This window comes from Myxocyprinus asiaticus, chromosome 19 (genome assembly GCF_019703515.2).
Source record: "Myxocyprinus asiaticus isolate MX2 ecotype Aquarium Trade chromosome 19, UBuf_Myxa_2, whole genome shotgun sequence".
Lineage (NCBI taxonomy): Eukaryota > Metazoa > Chordata > Actinopteri > Cypriniformes > Catostomidae > Myxocyprinus > Myxocyprinus asiaticus.
In genome coordinates, this window is record NC_059362.1 from 5,035,212 (window position 1) to 5,061,123 (window position 25,912).

General features: G+C 41.7%; 1 protein-coding gene across 2 annotated transcripts in view; it reads left to right on the plus strand.

Moving 5' to 3' along the window:
- LOC127409895 (mRNA-capping enzyme) overlaps positions 1-25,912 on the plus strand; it is a 202,020-nt gene that overhangs the window by 148,762 nt on the left and 27,346 nt on the right. For both annotated transcript variants that reach the window (XM_051644849.1, XM_051644850.1), the window contains one exon: positions 5,213-5,313. In XM_051644849.1, the coding sequence (XP_051500809.1) occupies positions 5,213-5,313 (101 nt within the window). The remainder of the gene's footprint in view (positions 1-5,212; positions 5,314-25,912) is intronic.

The following is a 25,912-nucleotide window of genomic DNA, read 5'->3' on the forward strand; positions in this document are numbered from 1 at the left end:
TGGAGTGGCCATTACAGTCTCCTGACCTTAATATCATCGAGCCACTCTGGGGAGATCTCAAACGTGCAGTTCATGCAAGACGACCAAAGACTTTGCATGACCTGGAGGCATTTTGCCAAGACGAATGGGCAGCTATACCACCTGCAAGAATTTGGGGCCTCATAGACAACTATTACAAAAGACTGCACGCTGTCATTGATGCTAAAGGTGGCAATACACAGTATTAAGAACTAAGGGTATGCAGACTTTTGAAAAGGGGTCATTTAATTTTTTTTCTTTGTTGCCATGTTTTGTTTTATCATTGTGCCATTTTGTTATAACCTACAGTTGAATATGAATCTCATAAGAAATAAAAGAAATGTGTTTTGCCTGCTCACTCGTGTTTTCTTTAAAAATGGTACTTATTCTTCAAGGGTATGCAAACTTTTGAGCACAACTGTAAATTGCTCTGATGGCAGGAAACTTCTTTGTTTAAGAATTGATGTACAAGTCAGCAAAATTATTTGTAATGATTTTTTTAATTTGTATTATTTGTAAAACAAACATTTTTTTTAATTGACAGCATATGTCATTTTATTTTATTAATTTGTAGTTTACATTGAGTGTACTTGACTTGTACTGTAGTATCCTAATAATTTAAATATGAGCCCATGTCCAACAAACTTTTGGATGGGAACATTTGCTAGTGTTTCTTTAAGTCTTGAAGTGGTTTAAGTGGCTTTGGACAGAAGCGTCTGCTGAATAAATTACTAATTTAAATGTAAATCTACATTAATGTGAATGAGCGCTTGTAGCCGGATTAAAGGCTCGTCTTTGTGTAGTGCAAGAGCTATTCATCTTGGTGTAATAAACTCGACTATAACTTGAAAATTAATCCTAACCCAGGTTTTTAATAGGAATTTTCAGGAATAGTGAGTAATTGGAATGCAAGTATATATACATATACAGTATATACAAAAATACTGTGTGGGTGTGTGTGTGTGTGTGTGTGTGTGATATATGTATATATATATATATATATATATATATATATATATATATATATATATATATATATATATATATATACACACACACACAGTACTGTGCAAAAGTTTTAGGCACTTGTGAAAAATGTTACATAGTGAGGATGTCTTCAAAAATAATGAAATAAATAGTTTTCATTTATCACTTAATGTCATACAAAGTCCAGTAAACATAAAAAAGCTAAATCAGTATTTGGTGTGACCGCCTTTGCCTTTAAAACAGCACCAATTCTCCTAGGTACACCTGGACACAGTTTTTCTTGGTTGCTGGCAGATAATATGTTCCAAGCTTCTTGGAGAATTCGCCACAGTTCAGGCTGTCTCAATTGTTTCTGTCACTATATGTAATCTCAGACAGACATGATGTTCAGTGGGGGACCATGCCATCTGTTGCAGGGCTCCCTGTTCTTCAATTCTATTCTGTTTGCAAAAGAAATGTTTGGGAGTCTAAAATGTATATTTCCTATTGACACTAAAGCTGAAAATATAAATAACCATCTTAAGACAAATGTTTTTGTGAAGCATCTTATGTGCTTATGTTCATAAGACTTTTGCACAGTACTGTACAAATACAGTAATATATACTGTATATACAATATATATATGTGTGTGTGTGTGTGTGACAGGGATATACAAAACAGTCATTAGAATGATTCAAATAAACTCGTGAGTCTTTTAGAGTAATTCATTAATAGAGTGATTCGAAGGAGGGACCTGAGGGAGTTTTCAGTGGCAAACTCCAACAGTCTGACGGCGAGCCAGATCTAGTTGCTTTTGTTATTTTACGGTCTCCGGCCTTTTTTTTCCACATTCTTCACATTAATTTTATTTACAGACTGTAAACTGACAACTGAAGTAAAATATTATTTCTTGCACCGTGGAGCTGGACATTGGCGTTCATTCAATTTCGAAAGTCATAGAGGGTTTATTTTCATTTCTCACCTGCATAGTAGGATTTAAGCCAATGATATTTGGAATTTTAATTGAATTGGTCAGTCTCCACTGAATGTTGAGTTGGACTTGGAATTGAATTGGTCGCACCCCAAAGAATGTTGAATTGTAATTTGAATTGAATTAAATTGGCCACGCCCCACAGAATGTTGAATTGGAATTTGAATTAAATTGGCCACACCCCATAGAATGTTGAGGAACAGGAAACTTGAATTGAATTGAATTTCTTTGAATTGATGAGCCAAAAATCTCTTGCGGGAATGTTAGATATATATTTTATGAAAGCCAATGGGCAGTGCTTGTCACTGAAGCATCATAGCATCTGGGCTTTTTAATAGTGGATGTGTCAGCGAGCAGTGGAGGTTATTCAGCCCCATAGAATGCTGAATTGGAATTTTTTTATTAAATTGGCCACGCCTCACAGAATGTTGAAATGAAATTTGAATTCAGTTCAGTGGATCATGCCCAACAAAAAGTTGAATTTGAATTGAATTGGCTCCTCCCCACAGAATATATAATTGGAATTAAAATTGAATTGGCCATTCCCCACAGAATATTAATTTGGAATTTTAATTGAATTGGCTATGCCCCACAGAATGGTGAATTGGAATTTTAATTTAATTCAATGGACTACGCTCCACAGAATGTTGAAATGGAATTTGAATTGAATTAAATTGGCCACACCCCACAGAATGTTGAATTGGAATTTGAATTAAATTGGCCACACCCCATAGAATGTTGAGGAACAGGAAACTTGAATTGAATTGAATTTCTTTGAATTGATGAGCCAAAAATCTCTTGCGGGAATGTTAGATATATATTTTATGAAAGCCAATGGGCAGTGCTTGTCACTGAAGCATCATAGCATCTGGGCTTTTTAATAGTGGATGTGTCAGCGAGCAGTGGAGGTTATTCAGCCCCATAGAATGCTGAATTGGAATTTTTTTATTAAATTGGCCACGCCTCACAGAATGTTGAAATGAAATTTGAATTCAGTTCAGTGGATCATGCCCAACAAAAAGTTGAATTTGAATTGAATTGGCTCCTCCCCACAGAATATATAATTGGAATTAAAATTGAATTGGCCATTCCCCACAGAATATTAATTTGGAATTTGAATTGAATTGGCTATGCCCCACAGAATGGTGAATTGGAATTTTAATTTAATTCAATGGACTACGCTCCACAGAATGTTGAAATGGAATTTGAATTTAATTCAATGGACCATGCCCAACAAAACATTGAATTAGAATTTAATTGGCCACATCCCACAGAACATTTAATTGAAATTGAAATTAAATCAGCCACAACCAACAGAATGTTGAATTGGAATTTGAATTGAATTGGCCATGCCCCACCGAATGTTGAAATGGAATTTTAATGGAATTGGTCACGCCCCACGGAATGCTGAATTGAAATTGAATTGGCCACGCCCCACAGAATATTAATTTGGAATTTGTATTGAATTGGCCATGCCCTACAGAATGTTGAAATAGAATTTGAATTGAATTGGATACATTCAGCATAATATTGATTTTAAATTTGAATTGAATTGAATTGGCCACACCCCACAGAATGCTGAATTTGAACTGAATTGTATACATATACATACATGCGTACACACATACACATGCATAAAAAAAGAGAGAAAAAATAAAAGAAAGGGGATCCCCCCTCCCCCCACCCTCAACTCTTATAAAAAAAATAAAAAAAAAGAAAGAAAGCGAAAAGTTCTTACATGTTAGGCACTCCGTTCTGTTATTAAACTTAAGGCAATCCCCACTGACCACCTAAAAAATCATGGAAAGGTTTCCAAACCTTCAAAAAACTCTTGGGGTCATCAGCTATTTCATATCTAATTTTGTCTATGTAGAGCACTTTGCTAAATTCCAACAGCCAGGTCTGAAATGTTGGAAAAGTCTCTTTATTCCAGACCATTAAGATAATTTTCTTTGCTAGAATCATTCCGTATTTAATTGTCTGGACTTGTTGGTAACTATAAGACTCAGGTTATGGTGAGCAACCCAAAATGCCAATCATAGACAAATCATATGGACTTTGAGTGTAAAAAGTAACACCTCAGCCCCAAAATTATATAATTTGGAACAAAACCAAAATAAATGAGGTAATGTGGTGATACAGAAGAAAATATAGAATGTAACTTGGTTTGCGAATAATGTAGTCTGTGTACTACCTTAGATTGAATTAACTGATGATTAGAATTTATTGAACATGATTTAATTCCCAGTAGGGCTTCCTTCCAGATATTCTCTGGGATTTTCACTCTCAGGTCTTTCTCCCAGGACTATTTAAAGTGATGTGTAGAGGGGGCAAAGAATCTTTGGAAAAAGTTAGAAAACTTGGATATTAAACCTGTTGTATCCAGGCCCAAGGTCATATAACAGTAAAGATCTTCTATAGGTCTATAATTCTCAAAGTTATTAATGATAGTCTGAACATAATTGCGTATTTTTCAAAGAAATGAGATAGAGGCAGATACAATTTTTGTCTAAGTTGAGTAAATGTTGCAAATGTATTGTCAGTGTATAAATCCGCTAAGGACATAATCCCTTTCTATTTCCATAATGAAAATCCACGATCTGTCAATGATGGGGGGAAAGTGTGATTAAAAGTTAATGGAGCTAGGAGGCTGGTTTCTGGAGGATTTAGTACTCTCTTGATTTGCTGCCAGATTCTATAGGAACTCTCAGCCACAGGGTTATCTTTCAACATTGGTCTCGTGTGCATCTTTTTGCCGTTTTTGGCAGGCAGGGAGGTGCCTTGAATATCTTGCTCAATAGCAAGCCAGAATATTCTATTGAAATTTCAATCGGCCACACCCCACAGAATGTTGAATTGCAATTTTAAATTAAAGGAATTGGCCACACCCCACAGAATGTTGAATTAGAAAGACAAAAGAAATTTTAAAAAAATGTAACAGTTACAAAATGTTTCTACAATGATCCATAAAAGGAATGTTTATTTTTTTAAATATTTATGAATTAAATCAACATTTTATTCCAGGAGGCATTTCAGACAATAATTGTTGATATAATTTAATGTTTCTGGAAATAGCCCAGAAATAATTTGTTGCATGATAACATGTTTATGCTTATTTCATACTGAAAAATGAAATGTATAATCAAAAACTACACTTACAGCAGTATCAATTTATTTGAATTTCTTTCCATTTGAATTCAACTTCCTTAAATTAATGTCTGTGTTTGTCCCTGTAGAAATATAAGCCGGGCCGATGTGATGATATTCTGAAGTGGAAGCCGCCAAGCCTAAACTCAGTCGATTTCAGACTCAAGATCACCAAAGTCGGCGGGGAGGGGTGAGTCATCGTCACCATGACAACTGCATCCACTGCTCTGAAATCAATACTAAACATCAGAACATATCCATACATGACTTCATACGGAGACAGTGAGGGCACGTTTGTATTTTTGGTAGCTCAGTGATTTCTCATGTGTATCTTTATTTATATATCCGTTGATGTGTAGATTATAAAACATTCAGTTCTGACTCACTGGTAGCTGCATCATAAGCAAGTTAAACATTTTCAGTTTGGCACTAGGGCATGACATCACAGTCATGACATTTTGGCCGACAATTAACTGTTATACAAATAATTGCAATTTACAAATGAGTTTTGTTCATGTTAAACCTTAAAAATAGCTATTTAGTTACATTGATCTTGGAATCATTGCGACAATGAGACTATTAGTATTCACTTAGTTCTTTATTGCATTGAAATATAAAGTTCACAATGATCACAGTTTGCTCAATTAATCGTGATTATTTATGTAATAATTATGTAATTGCAACAAGCTTAGTTGTCACTTTTGAGAATGTAATTTGCACAAAAATGTGCTGTTTGTGACTCATTTCTGAACAGACTAGCTTTGATTGCAGCTTGACATTTTTCTCAGCAAAAATGTAGCGAAGCATAAAGTGTGAGTTTTCTAGCATATCTCATTTACACCTCTCCCAAACCATCTGTCCACTCACTCCAGACTCAGATGAGTGTCTTATCTTTAAAATGCAGGCTGCGTCCTGGCCAGAGGAGGGGGTGGCCCTTCTCTCAGGACTTTGCATGTACAATTTTCTTTGTTTCCTGATGTATAAATCTAGGCAATCTTTATTGTACCTCACTACATATGAATGAATTTCACAAAACCTGTCAAGAACATGTCCAGGTTATATTCCACCCTAAAATCAAAAGAAATAAATTATATTTAGCATAAAGGGGGGGAGTCTTTCATGACATTTAAACACATTTTCGTCTAAATTCTAATGTAATATGAAAAAAAATTCATATGACCCTGGCATGTTTTTGTCCATTAGGAATTAATTAATTCTGAGTGACCTAATAATTGTGAGTGCAATCGTTTCTACTGATCATACTCTGTATTTTACCCAATGGATAATTCTCTATAAGCTTTAATCAGCATGTGTCAATATTCCCAAGCTATTTTATTTGAATTGATGAGCCAAAAATGTCCTGTGGGAATGTTAGATATCTATTTTATGAAAGTCAATGGGCAGTACATGTCACTGAAGCATCGTAGCATCTGGGCTTTTCTACAGCGGATGTGTCAGCGAGCAGCGGAGGTTATTAGCGGCGTTTCTTCCCTGTCAGTAAAGCAAGACAGATGACATTTCCTCTCTACTCCCACACATCACTTCTTTATCCCTCTCAACATGCCTTCTTGATTTGCCAAGTGCTTTGAAAAGAGAAGGGTAAAATAATAGGAGAAACTCCTGAGTGTTCGGTATAGATGACACCGAATGTTCCAGAGTGATAATGAGAGTTAATTTTCTACAATTGATTAAGGAAATTAATTTGTACTTCAAAATTGTGCACTATGACAACAGATAAACATTTTATTAGTCTGGCTTCTCCACAAACATTCCAACAAAATTTCTTTAAGAATATTTTTTCAATAGTGCAGTTACATGAAGAAGGGTTAGAAAGTCATCATGCCTTTTCAGTGTTCACCTTTTGATGCTACAAAACCCAAAAGACATTAAAATCAAACTTGTCATATTTACTGATCTAGGGGTGAATTTATTAAACAGTTGGCCACTTTAGTGCACAGTATTTCAGTGCAAAAACCTGAGTCTTATTCACAAATCAGCCACAACTTAACAAGACATTTTATTTGATGGTTCAGCATTGCGCTATGCACATTTAAAGGAAGTTATTGTTTTCAGAACAAACACACCTCCTTTCTGAGCAAATAAGGCTTACTTTAAAATGTGTGCTAAAACAACACAGACAGCATGTGCAAATAAACAACACTATCAACGGCCACAGTTTATTAGTGAATTCCCACCACTATGTTGAAACATTCAAGTGTAAAAGGGAGCAAAATTTCAGGAATTGAGTTCATAATATACTCTTGTGTATCAGAATGGATTTTAAAATTCTAGGAATAATACAGACTAATTAGCTGCTTTTCCACTATTAGGCCAGTGCAAGCCAGGGCTATCAGCTGGCCAGCTGGGACCAATAGCCTCGGACCTCAAGCTGCAAGACCAAAATCAATTTGCGTTCCCACCACTGGGCCAATAACTATGCAGTGTTGCCCAAAAACCCGCCCTTAATACACCGCTGCGGTGCCAACGTCACACTTCCGTGTGCTCAAGCTGAGGTATCATGTTATCTAGCATACCGAGTTTATATAGAATGTAATCAGCAAGATAAGTTAGCATTGACAACTTACCGACTGTAACTGTCATGGTGTCCCAAGTGGTCTCTCCATTAACAGCGGGACGATGTCCAAGCACACCGTCTATGGAAAGTCATTTCTTTGGGCACCGCTTTGTCCATTGTGCGTTTTAACTGATTTGTACAGTGCCCGCATTTTTTAATTTTTTTATTGTTATTTTCCCGAACCTGTTGTGCGCTGGATACACAACCTGGGAAGTTTGGCAAAACTCCACCTTTGACATTGACCCTGCCTCAATCCCCGGTTGGCCTTGTTTGGCTCAAGGGTAATCGGCGGGCCAAAGGCTATTGGCTATTGGCCCCGAGAAAGCCCCAAGTAGGCACGATGAAGCCCAGGAAGTAACAGTGGGAACACAACTGACCCTGACATGAACTAGCACGCCCTCATTTGGCCCGATACTGGAAACGTGGCTATTGATTCAGACACGTCCTCCTAATGTAGGAGTCACATGACAGATGTAAACAAACATGGATACGTGAACTGGCTGCGATTCACTAAAAAAACAGGCAAAGTGGGAAGACGTGGCCAGTATGGCCTTTAGAGTCTGCAACTCGAAGTGTTGAGTTCTTGTTCGCCATCTCTATTTCTTGACCTTCATGGCCCCGAGCTCTAACCATATATCTTATACTATGAAATTTCCTTTGTGTTTGTGTATAGTCAGCTCAAAAATATCAAACATGTTGACTAGATGGAATCGTAGTCGTAGGGTAAGAAATTTGAGTCGGTACCTGATTTTTCTGACTTCCCCAAAATCTGCAGCACCAACTCGGCCCGACTGAAAATCACGGCTAAAATCAGCGTTAAAGCCATAGAGCGTAACCCTGCCTTTAGGAAACATTCCATAGACTTTGCACACCATAAGGAGTATAATTGTGGAGATTCTCAATCATCCAGGTAGGATATCAAATTTTTTTTATTTTGGAGCATCTGGACACATTTTTCCATTCATTGAAGAAATCTTGCCACTCATCCCAGGTAAGATGGCAGGAAATTCTAATTATCACACAACTGATGGTTTGTGAAAAAGCCACCTAAAAGTAGAAAATATTCTCAATCATTGTTCAAGATCAGTCAAACTGTACAGCAGCTGGTATCAACTGCCCTCTTCAAGTCATTCCAGAGATGCTCTTTGAAAAGAATTCAGGGAGTTCACTGCTACATGGCAGTGTGTTACAAAGTTTTCCTTAATGTCCGCACTGGCAAGCTGTTTTTCACAACCACAATAAACTCAAAAACACCTTCTTGGACAGATTTTGTTCAAAATAACATCACAGTGTCTGTCTTTGATTTTGCAAGAAGTAAATCGGTGCCTTAATGTGTAGTCAATTTTTGTATATATGGGCTATAGGCCAAATGGCAACTTTGGCCATGATGCCAGAGTTATACCCATAATTTTTTGAGAAACACCCCTGGGATTTTTAAAGACCGCAGACAGTCAGAACCTCAGTTTAATGTCTCATCCAAAAGTTTGTGGCTTTTTACAGTATAGCAGGGGTCGGCAATCCATGGCATGTAAAGGTTAAACACTGGCACACCATCAACAGCGAGAGAGAGGATTGTATTTTATTTATATGAAGTCCCTCGCACTTGCATGTTGTATGCCAATTTACCTCTAGTTGTAATCCTGCGTCAATATCACGCAGCATTTTTATTTAGTTATGAACTGAATAGGAAGCTAAACACTATTAAAGTGTGACGAAATTGCCCAAGTCAACAACAGACGAGCGCAGCTCATGAAAACCATTCGTGCTTCACGAGCCGATGAACTTGCAGTGTAGAGCTTCATTTTCAGTAAGTCATTTAAGTAAACGTGTTCGCTTGAGTGACTTAACACAGTGCTTCAGCACAGTGATTAACAAGGAAAATTAAAAATGGTACTTTCCAACCCCTGCTGTATTGAGTCCTTAAAACGACTGGGGTATTAAAACCTCCCACAGACCCTCTGCTGTTCTCACTAACACCTCTTTCAGCAGCAACCTTAAGGCCCGGGTATATTTCGTTTTTTGCGTTCTGGATCGAATTGCTCCCGGCCAACCACGTTGCCTTCCAAAGTATACTTTTATGACTGTGAGTGAATACGAACACGTTCGACGCATGCACGCTACTATACTTTTTTAGTATGGTCAATAGCTGACGCATGTGCAGATGACACGCCCAGAAGAGTGTCCACAGGTCAAGAAAATCTGGGTGGCGAGCAGTCATGCTGCGCGGCTGTGCTGATGACAAAATTTGCGTCACACACACTGTGCATGGAGCGATCAGCAACGCAGACAACAGAAGTATACTTTGGCCTTTAGTGTTCCCCAGAACCTTAGCTTCAGTGGGAAACCAGACAAGAGCTGCAGGGTAGTAGCTGTTAACATGCTGATATCATCTTTTATTTGCTGCCTCGTTTGGTCATATGAGGAACGCATATGATGACACATTGTAGGACAGTATGGTCTCATTTGTTTGCTAGTCTCAGCTCCAGGACTTTAATTAAGTGAAATTAAGGAAGTGTCAATCTGTGTTGCCTTATGGAGAAAAGCAGCCAGGCATTTTGCAATGTTTGTGGCCAACTACAGGGTGGATCTCCTGTATACCTTTTCCATGAGGAAGCCATAGAATTAACCCTTCACCAAGTTCCTCCTTAACATTTTTACTGACTAGTCACGACCTGAAACTTAATTGTTGACTACGCCATTCTTACTACTGGGCTGTGCCAATTTTGCTAATTGCAGTTGACAGCAAGGGTAAATGTTTGGCTAGCATGGCTCTTAGCTCCTGCATGTAGAGGCCTTAACTACACAATTCTTCTGTAAAAAGCATGTTTCTCAATTTAAGGCCATTCAAAAATAGCCATGTTTACTGACAAATAAAAAAAAATTGCAATTTGCAACTGCCCTAAACCTAATTTGCAATTGATAGATTTTTGGAGGGCTCTTAAAAGTATTAAATGAACTTGGGATAGTCACTAATACAGGCTTTCCTCTTGGGCTCCCCAGAGGAACTAACTAGAAGGAAACCCTTAGGGAAGAACTATGTACCTAAGGTTACACTTTTCCGTCATGCTTCGCACCTACAACGGGAACCCTGTGGTGCCGTAATCTAGTGTTGACCTTCACTGAATAGAGAATAGGCGCTCAGCCTATTTTTACAGTGCAGCACACATTGAATTCAGTGGAAAACATTTTGAAAATGCACTGGAAACCTGTTTATCAACACAGTCTTTTACAATATGGGCTTTTATGAATCAACATAAAATAATGTAGTTGATTTAATAAAGACCAAGTTAAGCACACAGTGACAGGCACACAAACACTTCATCAGTAAATCTGAATGAATCTAGATGATTTAATAAGTTTAAGGAGGGTTAAATTTCTCCTCCGTGTTAATTACCATTTCTATGTAATGTGATCCTCCTCAGCATGTAAATTATATTTTATGTCGGTTAAGTTGATAATAGTTCTCAGTTACCTACCCCTGATAGTAATTTGTATCATTTCAGAGCTGCACCTCATTCGCTCAAAGCACGTCTGCTGTTGAAGTTACGAAGTACCGCTGCTCATGCCTCGCACAAAAAGTATCAATGAAGTTACTGTTTACAAAAACATTCGATGATGGCACTTCCAGCTTCTTCTCGAACCCCAGAAAATAACTTCTTTAAATGACCAATTATTCAAATTGAGTTGAAAATATCCAAAAAGTGCTGTTTGTGGGGTTGGAACACACCTTTTCTGAAATATTATTGGAGATTTGGGCATATTTACATTTCGATCAGGATCGGAAACTCAATTTGACATAAATTATGATATTTCACAACTCACTGTAACTTGTTCTAAGTCAGCTGTTAGTTTAAATAACCTATTGAATAAGTCAAATATTATTATTCACTGAATGTGGACCAATAATTCAAGCTGTAAAGACACATATTGCATGTCTAATGGTAGTTTTCTTTTTTCATGCCACATTTCTCAGGCTTTAAAAGTGTGTTAAACGTGTGAGGATATGTATTAATCAACTTGTTACATGTCCAACAAAATCACACCGGCCTATTGCACCAAGTTAAAACTGGTTTTGTTAATAATAATAAGGTTAAAATAAGGTGTGCTCAGAACTGAGAGTCAATTAGCAAAGATGGCAGCATGCAGGTCACGTAAGTCTGGGGGAACTGTACATGCACCAGCCGAGACTCTATATCTGAGATGAATTAATCACCAGGTCAAGTCAAGTCATTTTTATTTGTGTAGCGCCTTTCACAACACACATCGTTTCAAAGCAGCTTTATAGAAAATCTTGCATTAACAGAAAATGAAACCGTAATATCTATAATGTCTTAGAGTCATCATTGTGTAGTTTGATAAAATATGATTGGGAATTGTGTTTAAAAATAAGTAATTAAATAATAATTGTATTTAGAACCCCAGTGAGCAAGCCGAAGGCAACTGTGGCAAGGAACACAAAACTCCATAAGATGTAGGTTAATGGAGAAAAATAACCTTGGGAGAAACCAGACTCACGTGGGGGCTAGTTCCCCTCTGGCTAACAGCATGAAAATAATGCCAATATTACTTATGTATAGTGCAAGTCATGGTTTAAAATTATTAAACTAAGTAAGTGTTAAGGGTCAGTGTTTAAACAAAGATTTTGTATGAACTGTAAGATTAATAACTAATGTCTTTGAAGTCCATCCTGGATTAACTGCATAAGTTCACAGAGATGCATTGTCCTTGTTAGTTGGCTGATGAAGGGTTTTGTTGGCAGTTAATTGATTGTCTATGTATTCCATTTCAATAGTGTAGTCCATCATTAGACTGAGGTGATGCAGGCAGAGATCAGTTAGGTGCATCGCAGTTCAACCGGCCGGTAATTTCGGTGAGGTCTATCCTAAGTCCAAGGTTCAGGTAATGGCATATGATGAATCACATGTCTTATGGTTGGAGTTGGCATCAGTTCATCCTCTGAAGTCCATTGTAATAGATGTGATGTTTGGCTGGCACCGGCTGCTATTAGTCGTCATCACTCAGAGACACGTAGCAGTGGAGTCCAACATGAAGCAGGAATGGAGCTGGATCCAGCTGGTTCTGGTGACCTCAGGATAGGAGTCCCAAGGTTGAGACAGGGAAACAAGAATAATATTAGCATAGATGCCATTCAATTTATTGCAGAGTTATAGATCATGATCAATATTTCTGGTTTCTGGTTCCGGCAGCCCTAACTAAAGCAGTTGAAGGATAAATTAGGTATATGCCTGGCTAAATAGATGAGTCTTTAGTCTAGACTTAAACTGAGTGAGTGTGTCTGCATCTCGAACAGTGTTAGGGAGACTATTCCAAAGTTTAGGAGCCAAATATGTAAATGATCTACCTCCTTTTGTGGATTTTTATATTCTAGGAACTATTAACAGGCCAGAATTTTGTGATCATAATGAACGTGATGGAAGCGTGGTAGAAGGTCACTTAAGTACTGCGGAGCTAGACCATTCAAAGCTTTGTACATAGTTAACAGAATTTTAAAATTAATACGAAATTTAACAGGTAGCCAATGTAATGATGATAAAATGGGGCTGATATGATCATATTTCTTGGTTCTAGTTGGCACTCTGGCTGCTGCATTTTGAACCGATTGAAGTTTATATATTGATCTTGCTGGACATCCTCCCAGTAATGCATTACAATAATCTAGTCTTGAGGTCATGAACGCATCAATTAGTTTTTCGACATCAGCAACAGAGAGCATGTGTCGTAATTTAGCAATATTTCTTAAGTGTAAGAATGCTGTTCTACAAACATTGGTAATTTGATTTTCAAAGGACAGATTGATATCAACTGTAACACCTAAGTTCTTCGCTGTTGAAGACGATGTAACAGTACATTCATCGAGAGTCAAATTATATTTTAGCGGCTTGTTTTTAGAGGTTTTTGGTCCAATAATTAGTACCTCTGTTTTGTCGGAATTGAGTAGAAGGAAATTTCTGGCCATCCAATCTTTTATTTCATTGATACACTCTGCTAATTAGGAGAATTGTGAAATTTTGTCAGGTTTTGAAGAAATATAAAGTTGGGTATCGTCGGCATAACGGTGGAAACCTATTCCACGATTTCTGATAACATCTCCCAGGGGAAGCATATACAAGGAGAAAAGCAGAGGCCCTAAAACTGATCCCTGTGGCACTCCATACTTTACTTTTGTTTGGTTTGACAATTCCTCATTTACATAGACAAAGTGGTAGCGGTTTGCTAAATAGGACCTAAACCATGCTAATGCAAGTCCACAAATGCCAAAATAATTCTCTAGCCTATTCAAGAGAATGTCGTGATCTATCGTGTCGAATGCAGCACTAAGATCTAAAAGCACTAGAAGTGAAATGCAGCCACGATCAGATGATAAGAGCAAGTCATTTGTAACTCTTATAAGTGCAGTCTCTGTACTGTGATGGGGCCTAAATCCTGACTAAAATTGTTCATATATACTTTTTCTCTGTAGAAATGAACATAGTTGGGAGGAAACTACCTTTTCTAGTATTTTCGACATGAACAGGATATTTGAAATCAGTCTATAATTAGCCAGTTCTCCAGGATCAAGTTGTGGCTTCTTAATAAGTGGTTTGATAACTGCCATTTTAAAGTTTCTTGGGACATGTCCTAAGGATAGCGAGGAGTTAATAATGTCAAGAAGAGAGGTCACGTGGAGTTAGGCTGGACGCCATGCAAGGAGCAGACGTGTGAGCGACGAGCTCTGCGCACTTTGCTGAATTTTCGATTATTTTCATATTATAATCTGGTGAAATTTGTTACACCCAGTTACACATTTGCCCTTTGTTGCAAAACATGACAAAGAAGTCAAAATCCTCGGGCTCGGGAGACATTAAAAGACACTTACGTGTTCAGGATGAAAGCCCCGACAGGCCTACAGACCGGGGACTCGATTTGGATGGCGCGGCGAGAGAGGAGATCCAGCGTCAGTTGTCCAACATGTCGGTGATGTTGACGAAGATTCTTGCTGACTTGGAGGATCTCGCTGTAATACGTCGATCGATCACGGCGATGGAAATAAAATTCTCCGAGTTAGGTACAAGAGTGACAGATGTTGAAAAACAAATCGATTTTCTGGAATCTTCGGAGAGGGAATTAACCGCTAATCCACCCACGACCAAAGTTGATCTCCTTGAAAAGCTTGAAGATCTTTGTGGCAGCGGGGGCGTGGTCAAGCATCTCTCCGGAGAGAGAGAAAGCAGTAAGGGCACTTACACCTGAGCTAAATGATGTCTAACACCTGTCTCTAATTTCAGTGAGCATGGGGAGAGCGGCATAAATAGAGCGACACAGCACTTAGTCGGGGAGAGACTGGACACAACAGAGCCGAGCCAGAACAAGGATTTTTAGTAGTGAAAGTTTATTTGTGAAAGCAGTGTGTGATAGTGTTTAGCTTAGTGCTTAAAGGAAAACTGTAAAGTGGTGTGGCGAAGAGGGAAAAATAAAGCCTCACCTTAAGAAGGAAAACTGCTTCTCGCCTCATCTTTTACACTGGTGCCGAAACCCGGGAATTGAAGTTTGGGTCGAAGATGGATGGAGGTCGTCCCGTAGAGTCCTCCCAGTTGGCGGAGATCCTCCAAGCCCTCGCCAGCCTACATCAGAGCCACCAACAGACGCTGCTTGAGCTCCGACAAGATCAAGACCGCCGGTTTGTCGAACTCCTGCATGCTCAAGCCGAGGACCGGCAGGCGATCCGGAGCCTCCTCAGCCAGGAGGCGTCCTCAGCCACGACCCCGGACACTCCCACGCCGTTACCCCCGCCGGCATTACAGAAAATGGGGGCGGCGGACGACCCTGAGGCCTTCCTGGATTTGTTTGAGCGGACCGCTGAGATCTGGGGCTGGCCGCTCGGCCAATGGGCAGCCCGACTGATCCCACTATTGTCCGGGGAAGTCCAGCTCGTGGCTCAACAACTGCCAGCGTCGAGCCTCCTGGCCTACGGAGATTTAAAAAGAGCCATCTTGCAACGGGTTGGTCACACTCCGGAGGAAAGTCGTCAACTCTTCCAGAGCTTGAAGTTGGAGAGCTCCGACCGCCCGTTTGCCTTTGCCCAGCGGCTGCTAGCGGGGGATCGTGACGTCCAGGGAATTATCGACCAGGTGGTACTGGAACAATTCACAGATCGATTGCCAAAAGGGATGGCGGAGTGGGTCCAGTGCCACCACCCGGCGTCGTTGGAGGAAGCTATCCGACTTGCGGAGGACCACATGGCAGCGATCCCGAGGGCAGAAGAGCCCTCCTACATTTTCTCTCCTCCCTCTGTTTCTTCCCCCTCCCCTCTCTCCTCTCGTTCTGCTCTCTCTCCAGGTCCCGTTCCTGCCCCACGCAGACGAGGAGGACCTCAGCCCCTGAGACCAGTTCCCCGGGTGTGGGAGGCGACACCTTCCCCTACTCCAATGCCCCGCCGCTCTCCCCCTCGGGGGGGGGGGCACCCGCCGACACAAGTGCGGGCGTAGCGCCTGGGCCGGCCTGCTGGAGGTGCGGAGACCCGAGCCACTTCCGAGATCAGTGCCCTCTGATGGAGCTGGGGACGGTGGTGCGGGTCTCTGACCTTCCATGCTGCCCCCGACCGGGCCGGAGCGTACCGGATACCGGTAAGTGTCAAGGGGGGTACTCACCAAGCGTTGGTGGATACCGGTTGTAATCAAACCACTATCCACCAACGCCTAGTTCAACCCGAGGCATTGGTCACAACTAAAACGGTGAAGGTGAAATGTGTACACGGGGTTATTTACAAGTATCCGGTGGTGACCCTGACAATTACATTTCGGGGAAAAAAGCATAGAGTGGAGGCCACGGTTAGTTCCCGCCTCACCCATCCGCTGATTTTGGGGACTGATTGGCCTGATTTTAGAGTTTTATTAAAGGGAATTTGCGCGGATGGGTCCTGTATGAAAATAGGGAGATGTGTGATGTGCGTCCTCGACAGCTCCACGTCATGATGACGAGAGAGAGGGAGTGGCTGCAGCCCCTCCCCTTCTCAGGGAATTCCCTGACGGGGATTTCCCTTTGGAGCAGTCGCGAGACGAAACCCTCAAACACGCCTTTGACCAAGTGAGAGTCATCGATGGTCAACGACTCCAGCCTGACATCGCCCTTTCATACCCCTATTTTGCAATTATAAATGAGCGGTTGTATCGAGTGACACAGGACACTCGGACCAAAGAGGATACAACCCAACATTTGATTCCAAGGAGCCGTCGGGAAATGGTATTCCAGGCGGCTCATTATAATCCCATGGCGGGTCACCTAGGAGAAAGGAAAACACTGAACCGTCTAATAGCCCGTTTCTATTGGCCGGGCATCGGCGGTGATGTCCGCAGGTGGTGTGCGGCATGCCGCGAATGCCAGCTGGTTAACCCACCGGCCACCCCAAAAGCACCAATCCGCCCTCTCCCTCTGATCGAGGTCCCCTTTGAGAGAATTGGAATGGACCTCGTCGGGCCATTAGAACGGTCAGCACGCGGACATCGCTTTGTATTGGTCCTAGTGGACTATGCAACGCGATATCCGGAAGCAGTGCCTCTTCACAACATCTCAGCACGCAGTGTTGCGGAGGCACTCTTCAAAATAATCTCCCGGGTGGGGATTCCGAAAGAAATCTTCACCGATCAGGGCACAACATTTATGTCACGGACACTACGCGAACTGTACGAGTTGTTAAATATTAAATCGATTCGCACCAGTGTATACCATCCTCAAACGGATGGCCTGGTGGAACGATTTAATAAAACCCTCAAAAACATGATTCGTAAGTTCGTGCACGATGATTCTAGAAATTGGGATAAATGGCTCGACCCCCTGTTATTTGCAGTATGAGAGGTCCCGCAAGCCTCCACTGGCTTCTCCCCATTCGAGCTGCTGTATGGGCGACGCCCACGCGGTGTGCTTGATGTATTGCGAGAGGCCTGGGAGGAAGGACCTGCAAACAGTAAAAATGAAATTCAGTACGTTCTTGATCTTCGGGCAAAACTCCACACTTTGGGGCAACTAACACAGGAGAATTTGCTCCAAGCTCAAGAACGACAGCGCCGACTGTATGACAGGGGAACTCAGCTAAGGGAATTTGCACCGGGAGATAAAGTACTTGTATTGCTTCCCACATCGAGCTCTAAATTACTCGCCAAGTGGCAAGGACCCTTTGAGGTCACACGACGAGTGGGAGATCTCAATTATGAGGTTAAACGAACCAATAGAGGGGACGCTCGTCAAATATACCACCTCAATCTCCTGAAATTGTGGAGGGAGGCGGTTCCCGTGACGTTGGCTACGGTAGTTCCCGAGAAGGCGGAGCTCGGACCGGAGGTGAGTTCAAAACATAAACAGTTCACCCCAGTCATTTGCGGAGACCACCTCTCACCGAGCCAACTCACGGAGGTTGCTAAGTTGCAACAGGAGTTTGCAGATGTGTTCTCCCCTCTACCGGGACGCACAAACCTCATCCATCACCACATCGAGACCGAGCCGGGGATGGTGGTACGTAGCCGCCCCTATCGATTACCCGAACACAAAAAGAAAATTGTTTGGGAAGAATTGGATGCGATGCTTGATATGGGGGTAATAGAAGAATCCCACAGTGATTGGTCCAGCCCAGTTGTTCTAGTGCCTAAGAGCGACGGGTCTGTGCGATTCTGTGTGGATTATAGGAAAGTCAACGCGGTGTCTAAATTTGATGCATATCCAATGCTTCGCGTTGATGAGTTGCTCGATCGGTTGGGCACTGCTCATTTTTATTCGACATTGGATTTGACGAAGGGTTATTGGCAGATCCCCTTGACACCAGTTTCCCGTGAGAAAACCGCCTTCTCCACACCATTTGGATTACACCAATTTGTGACACTTCCGTTCGGTTTGTTTGGAGCCCTGGCTACGTTTCAGCATCTCATGGACCGAATCCTCAGACCGCATTCAGCTTACGCCGCTGCCTATTTAGATGACATCATCATTTATAGCAATGATTGGCAGCGGCATATGCATCTGAGGGCGGTTCTGAGATCGCTGCGCCGAGCGGGACTCGCAGCGAATCCGAAGAAGTGCGCGATTGGAAGGGTGGAGGTGCGGTATCTGGGGTTCCACTTGGGCCACGGGCAGGTGCGTCCCCAAATTGACAAGACAGCGGTGATTGCGACCTGCCTGAGACCCAAGACCAAAAAGGGGGTGAGACAGTTCCTGGGGCTGGCTGGCTATTATAGAAGGTTCGTACCTAATTATTCGGACGTCACCAGCCCGCTGACTGATCTCACTAAAAAGGGAGCTCCAGATCCGGTCCAGTGGACGGAGCAGTGTCAAAGGGCGTTCACGCAAGTTAAAGCTGCACTTTGCGGGGGGCTGCTTTTACATTCACCTGACTTCTCCCTTTTATTTTACAGACAGATGCTTCAGACAGGGGGCTGGGGGCTGTACTCTCACAGGTGGTGGAGGGGGAGGAGCGCCCGGTGCTGTACATTAGCCGTAAGCTCTCGTTAAGGGAAACTAAGTACAGCACCGTGGAAAAGGAGTGTCTCACCATCAAGTGGGCGGTCCTCACTCTTCGATACTACCTGTATCTTCACCCTCTGCTCGGATCACGCCCCACTCCAGTGGCTCCACCGCATGAAAGATACTAACGCCCGGATCACCCGTTGGTATCTGGCTCTTCAGCCGTTTAAGTTCAAGGTGGTCCACAGACCGGGGGCGCAGATGGCTGTCGCCGACTTCCTTTCCAGGAATGGGAGGGGAGTGGTAGGCAGGCCGGATGCCGCCCCGGCCTGAGTCGGGCGGTGGGGATATGTGGCAGCGGGGGCGTGGTCAAGCACCTCTCCGGAGAGAGAGAAAGAGGTAAGGGCACTTACACCTGAGCTAAATGATGTCTAACACCTGTCTCTAATTTCAGTGAGCACAGGGAGAGCAGCATAAATAGAGCGACACAGCACTTAGTCGGGGAGAGACTGGACACGACAGAGCTGAGCCAGAGCAAGGATTTTTAGTAGTGAAAGTTTATTTGTGAAAGCAGTGTGTGATAGTGTTTAGCTTAGTGCTTCAAGGAAAACTGTAAAGTGGTGTGGCGAAGAGGGAAAAATAAAGCCTCACCTTAAGAAGGAAAACTGCTTCTTGCCTCATCTTTTACAATCTTGAAAATAGAAGCCGCAGGAATAACGTTCGAATTGTTGGAATTCCTGAGCTTGAGGAGGGCAGAGATATGGTGAAATTCCTAGACGATTTTTTCCCGAGTCTGCTCGACATCACAGGCCACAAGCTGGAAATTGAGCGAGCTCACAGAGTCCCGTCTCACAGATCTGCTGAGGGAGACAGGCCCAGATCGATTCTGGCCAGATTTCTGAGATCATCCGATAAAGATCTTGTGTTGCGCCAGGCGAGGAGCAAAGGGAAGCTTTCTTGGAAGAACCATAATATTTTCTTGTTCCCGGACTTTGCGAGTTCGACAAGAGAGAAACGCGATCGGTTCAAGGAATGTAAGAAACTCTTACATCAGAAAAACATCTCATTTGCTCTGATGTTTCATGCCAAACTGAGAATAGAAACGAAGGTCGGTCGCAAAGTATTCACATGTCCAAATCTGGCAATGTCTTTTATAGAATCAATGACTGAGTAAACCATTGGATGTTTCTCATGTGAGTGGGGCTGACTTGCTGTACTAACTCTTGAGGATGCTGGGCGACATTTTGGATTTTTTGCGTTGGCTCCACCGAGCGGCTGGAGCTTGTTTTGTGAATAACACTTTTCCTTAAAGAAACTTTTGTATTCACGGAAGATTACTTTTGCATTGAAGTTCCCGGACAGATTGAGAGTGGACACTACGATTGACCACAAAATATCTACATGCTGCTCACACAAAGGATGTTTTTTATGAAGCCGACGGATTATGTAAGTCATGGTATATACTTTTATGCAGCCTCCGAGTGAATTGACTCGACCATCCGGGGAACCGGGATGCCGGTGTTGTTTCTTTTTGTATTGGTTCCGCCTAGCGGCTGGAGCTTGTTCTATTGAATAACACTCCTTGGAACAGCTGTGGATTAATCTGTTCGTTCTTCGTGCTTAATCCTCCTGCTGGCTGTAGTTTGTTTTGTTGAGTTTTTTTTTTTTTTTACGAGACATTGGAATGATTACGTCATCCGCTGAACTCATAACAGCTGGCTCACTGAACATTCGTTTGTCTGTCCGAGGAATATGAACGGTTTTATATCAGCTGGAATTTGTCTTGTGGAAGATCACACCTTTAAAACAGTTCTGTGAATGAATCTACACGTTCTTAGTGTTCATTCTTCCTATTGACTGGGTTTATTTTACAAAGTATTTTCTGTTATGTAATTTTGCCTCACAAATTTGTGAGGCAAAATTGAGCAATCCGATTTACGCACCTAACGCTGATGATCATGGCTTTTTTATAGATCTTGAAGGGATGTTGCAAACCGTTGGCACCCCTCATGATATAATATTGGGAGGAGACTTTAATCTTTTGATGGACTCAGTGCTTGATCATAGTGAAGCAAAAGTGTGCAGATCCCCTAGAGCAACATTGATGCTTCACAGGATGTGTAAAAATCTTGGTCTCACAGACATATGGAGACTTTTGAACCCATCTGGTAGGGACTATACATTTTTTTCATCAGTCCACAAGATTTATTCTAGAATAGATTTTTTTTTTTAATATCCAAATCCCTTATTTCATCTGTTGTTGATTGCTCAATTGGAAACATTTTAGTCTCAGATCATGCCCTGGTGAGTTTAGAGGTGATGCCACATATAGAGAAAAATAAATCTTATAGTTGGCGCCTTAATGTGTCCCTTTTGCAAAATCCTGATTTCCAACAAATGTTAAAGAATGAAATCAGTGTTTATATGGAGACCAACTGGTCCTCGGTATCCTCTGTGGGCGTGGCTTGGGAGGCACTTAAGGTGGTTCTTAGGGGTCGGATCATACAGTATGCCTCATTCATCAAAAAATCCAAAGCACAAGAACTTGTGGAGTTGGAAGGAAATATTAAAAGTGCAGAGGCAGAGCTGAAGCACCGTATGTCATCTGATGGCCTCAGAGAATTGACTCATTTGAAATACAGATATAATACTATTCTGTCACAGAAAGTGGAGTTTTGGTTATTCAGGGCAAGACAGTCATACTTTGAGTCAGGTGATAAAGCAGGAAAACTTTTGGCTAGATATATAAAGCAGAGAGAGTCTTTTTCTATCATTCCCTCAGTGAAATCTGCTTGTGGTGAAATATTTACCTCGGCTATTGATATTAATAATGCTTTTAAAGAGTTCTATCTTGATCTCTATAGGTCCACGTCTTCGTCTACTGATGGAGATATTAGGAACTTTGTGGAACCATTAGATCTCCCTAAACTGACGAATGAGCAAAAAAACTCTCTTGATTCTGAGATAACCTTGGAGGAGCTTGATGAGTTAATTAAGTCCCTGCCTACAGGCAAGGCTCCAGGGCCTGACGGCTTTGCCGCTGAGTTTTTCAAATCTTATGCTACAGAACTGGCTCCACTTTTGTTAGAAGTTTATACTGATTCATTAAAGAATGGAAAGCTTCCGCCAATCATGACACAAGCCCGGATCAGTCTGATTCTAAAAAAGTATAAAGATCCAAGCGAGTGTAAAAGTTATCGCCCAATTTCGCTGACCCAGTTAGATGTAAAAATTTTGTCCAAAATTCTGGCTAATCGATTAAGTAAAGTTATGACATCTCTTATACATATAGATCAGGTGGGGTTTATTCTTCTTAGTTAGTTCTTCTGATAATATTAGGCGTTTCATCAATATCATGTCGTCAGTAGCAAATGAACAATCTCCGGTTGCTGCCATCTCTCTTGACGCTGAAAAGGCATTTGATATGGTAGAATGGGATTATCTTTTCAAGATTTTGGAAAGGTATGGGTTCGGGAATACATTTATTGGTTGGATTAAGTTACTTTATAGACACCCTGTAGCAGCGGTACAAACAAATGGGTTAATTTCAGATTATTTTACTCTGGATAGGGGCACCCGGCAGGGTTGCCCTCTTTCCCCATTATTGTTCTGTCTTGCCCTGGAACCATTAGCAGCCGTGATAAGAAAGGAGGATGATTTTCCAGGGGTGACGGCGGGAGGTGTAGCACATAAGCTTCTGCTTTACGCAAATGATATTTTATTATTCGTCTCCGACCCCACTAGATCCATGCCTTGCCTCCACAAAATTATTAACTCCTTTTCCAAATTCTCAGGATACAGAGTCAATTGGTCTAAATCCGAAGCTTTGGCTTTGACAGCATACTGTCCAGTAACGGCTTTCCAGCCGGGCGCCTTCATGTGGCCCAAACAGGGAATTAAGTATTTGGGAATTTTATTCCCAGCAAATTTGTCTGATTTAGTCAGAGTTAATTTTGATCCCTTAATAAAAAGGTTTTCGAATGATGTGGACAGGTGGGCTTCATTACACTTATCGATGATTGGGAAGGTTAATGTTATTAAAATGAATTGCATTCCAAAATTTAACTATCTGCTACAATCTCTCCCTGTAGATGTCCCTCCCTCTTATTTTAAGCAATTTGATAGCATAGTGAAGTCCTTCATTTGGAATGGTAAGCGTCCCAGGTTAAATTTCAGTAAATTACATAGGCCGATTGACAAAGGTGGGTTAGGCCTACCCAAGATTTTATTTTATTATTATGCATTTAGTCTTAGACATTTGGTTCATTGGTCTCTTCCACCTGAGAGAGCTCCTCCCTGGTTTTGTATTGAAAAGGAAGTTCTTGTCCCTATCTTGCCACTGCAAAGCCTTTCGATTAAACTAGCTGGAGAGGTTAAGTCGCACCCCGTTATTTTGCATTTACAGTCGATATGGACAAAAGTGTCCAGAGTGTTTAATTCTGATATTTATTTAAATGTTGCCTCGATCATATGGCAGAACCCTAAACTATGCATTAATAAGTCCCCTTTCTGTTGGTCAGATTGGATTGTGAGGGGGTTTAATGCACTCGGTGACCTATATGAGGGTGGAGTATTGAGATCTTTTGAAAATTTGGTTCAACATATTGGGATTCCCAGATCTCAGTTTTACAAGTATTTACAGCTGCGCCACCTGCTCTGCTCTGTTTTTGGGAGTAGCATACACCCCCCTAGAGCGGCAGATACTCTGGAAGTGGTGATTGCTGCTTTTGGGAGGGGTCATGAGGCATCAGTGTATTACTCCTTGTTAATTCAGAGTCTGGGGGACCGAGCTTTAAATTCTCTTAAAAGATTATGGGAGAAAGATTTAAACTTGGTATTGGAGGAGGGAGTGTGGGCAAGGATTCTAAAAAACATAAAGTCTGCATCTAGAGATGCAAGGGTTCGCCTTATGCAATTTAAGATTTTACATAGATTTTATTGGACCCCCTCTAGATTGTATAGGCTTGGTCTTAAGGACACATCCATCTGCTGGCGATGCCATACTGAAGATGGAGACACCATCCATGTTTTTTGGGGGTGCCTTAAGATCCAAGAATTTTGGCTGAAGGTGCAAAGTTTTGTGTGTGATGTGTTGGGCACTCAGGTCTTGTTCTGCCCCAGACTCTGTATTTTGGGTGATAGGGAGGTCATGGATTTGGTAGATAAGCACATGAAGGACTGGGTTTTGACCGGTGTGATGATTGGTAGACAGGTTATTTTGAGGAGTTGGAAGTCGGATGGAGCACCCTCGTTCCCGGAGTGGTGCGCGGAGATGGGGAGGGTGGCTGCCTTCGAGGAGGGGTCGAATATTAGGATGGGGGTTAGGGAAACTTACAATAAGAAATGGGGCAATTATTTAGCATTTTTGAGGGAATCTCGAGGTGGGGCGGTGGAGGGAGTAATTTAAATTTTTTTTTTAAATTTTTTTTTTAAATTATTATTATACTTGATTATTGTATGTTATTTTATGTTGTTGTTTTAGTTTTCTGTGTGTGTGTGTCTATATTCTATTGACCACAGTGGTGTTCGTGGGGGGGTCAGGGTGGTTTGAGAGTTTGGTAGGGGGAGGGGATATAGTGGAGGTTTAATGTTAAAAGTTTTTGATTCATTATATAGATGTTGTTGTATTTCTTGTGTTAATTTATGAATCAATAAAAAACTTTAATAACAAAAGAAGAGAGGTCACGTGATGCCATGCAAGAAGCAGACGTGTGAACGACGAGCTCTGCGCACTTTGCTAAATTTTTTATTATTCTCATGTTATAATCTGGTGAAATTTGATACACCCAGTTACACATTTGCTCTTTGAGGTATATCATGGCAAAGAAGTCAAAATCCTCGGGATCTGGAGACATTAAAAGACACTTACGTGTTCAGGATGAAAGCCCCGACAGGCCTACAGACCGGGGACTCGATTTGGATGGTGCGGCGGGAGAGGTGATCCAGCGTCAGTTGTCCAACATATCGGTGATGATGGCGAAGGTTCTTGCTGATTTGGAGGATCTCGCTGTAATACATCGATCGATTACGGCGATGGAAATAAAATTCTCTGAGTTGTTACAAGAGTGTCAGATGCTGAGAAACTAATCGATTATTTGGAGTCCTCGGAGAGGGAATTAACCGCTAATCCGCCCGTGACCAAAGTTGATCTGGAACGTATTCTTGAAAAGCTTGAAGATCTTGAGAATAGGAGCAGCAGGAATAACGTCAGAATTGTTGGAATTCCTGAGCATGAAGAGGGCAGAGATTTGGTGAAATTCCTAGACGAGCTCTTCCCGAGTCTGCTCGACATAACAGGCCACAAGCTGGAAATCGAGCGAGCTCACAGAGTCCCTGCTCGGAGATCTGCTGAGGGAGATAGGCCCCGATCGATTCTGGCCAAATTTCTGAGGTCATCCGATAAAGACGGTCGCAAAGTATTTACTTGTCCCAATCAGGCAATGTCTTTTATTGAATCAATGGGTGAGTAAACCATTGGATGTTTCTCATATGAATGGGTCGACTCGCTGTACTTACTCTGGCTTTTGGTTTCTTTTTGCGTTGGCTCCGCCTAGCGGCTGGAGCTTGTTTTGTGAATAACACTTTCCTTAAAGAAGCTTTTGCATTGATGGAAGATTACTTTTGCATGGAAGTTCCCGGCCGGTTTGAGAGTGGACACTACGGATGACTGCAAAATATCTACATGCTCACACAAAGGATGTCTTTTATAAAGTTGACAGATTGAGTAAGTCATGGTATATACTTTTATGCGGCCTCCGAGTGAATT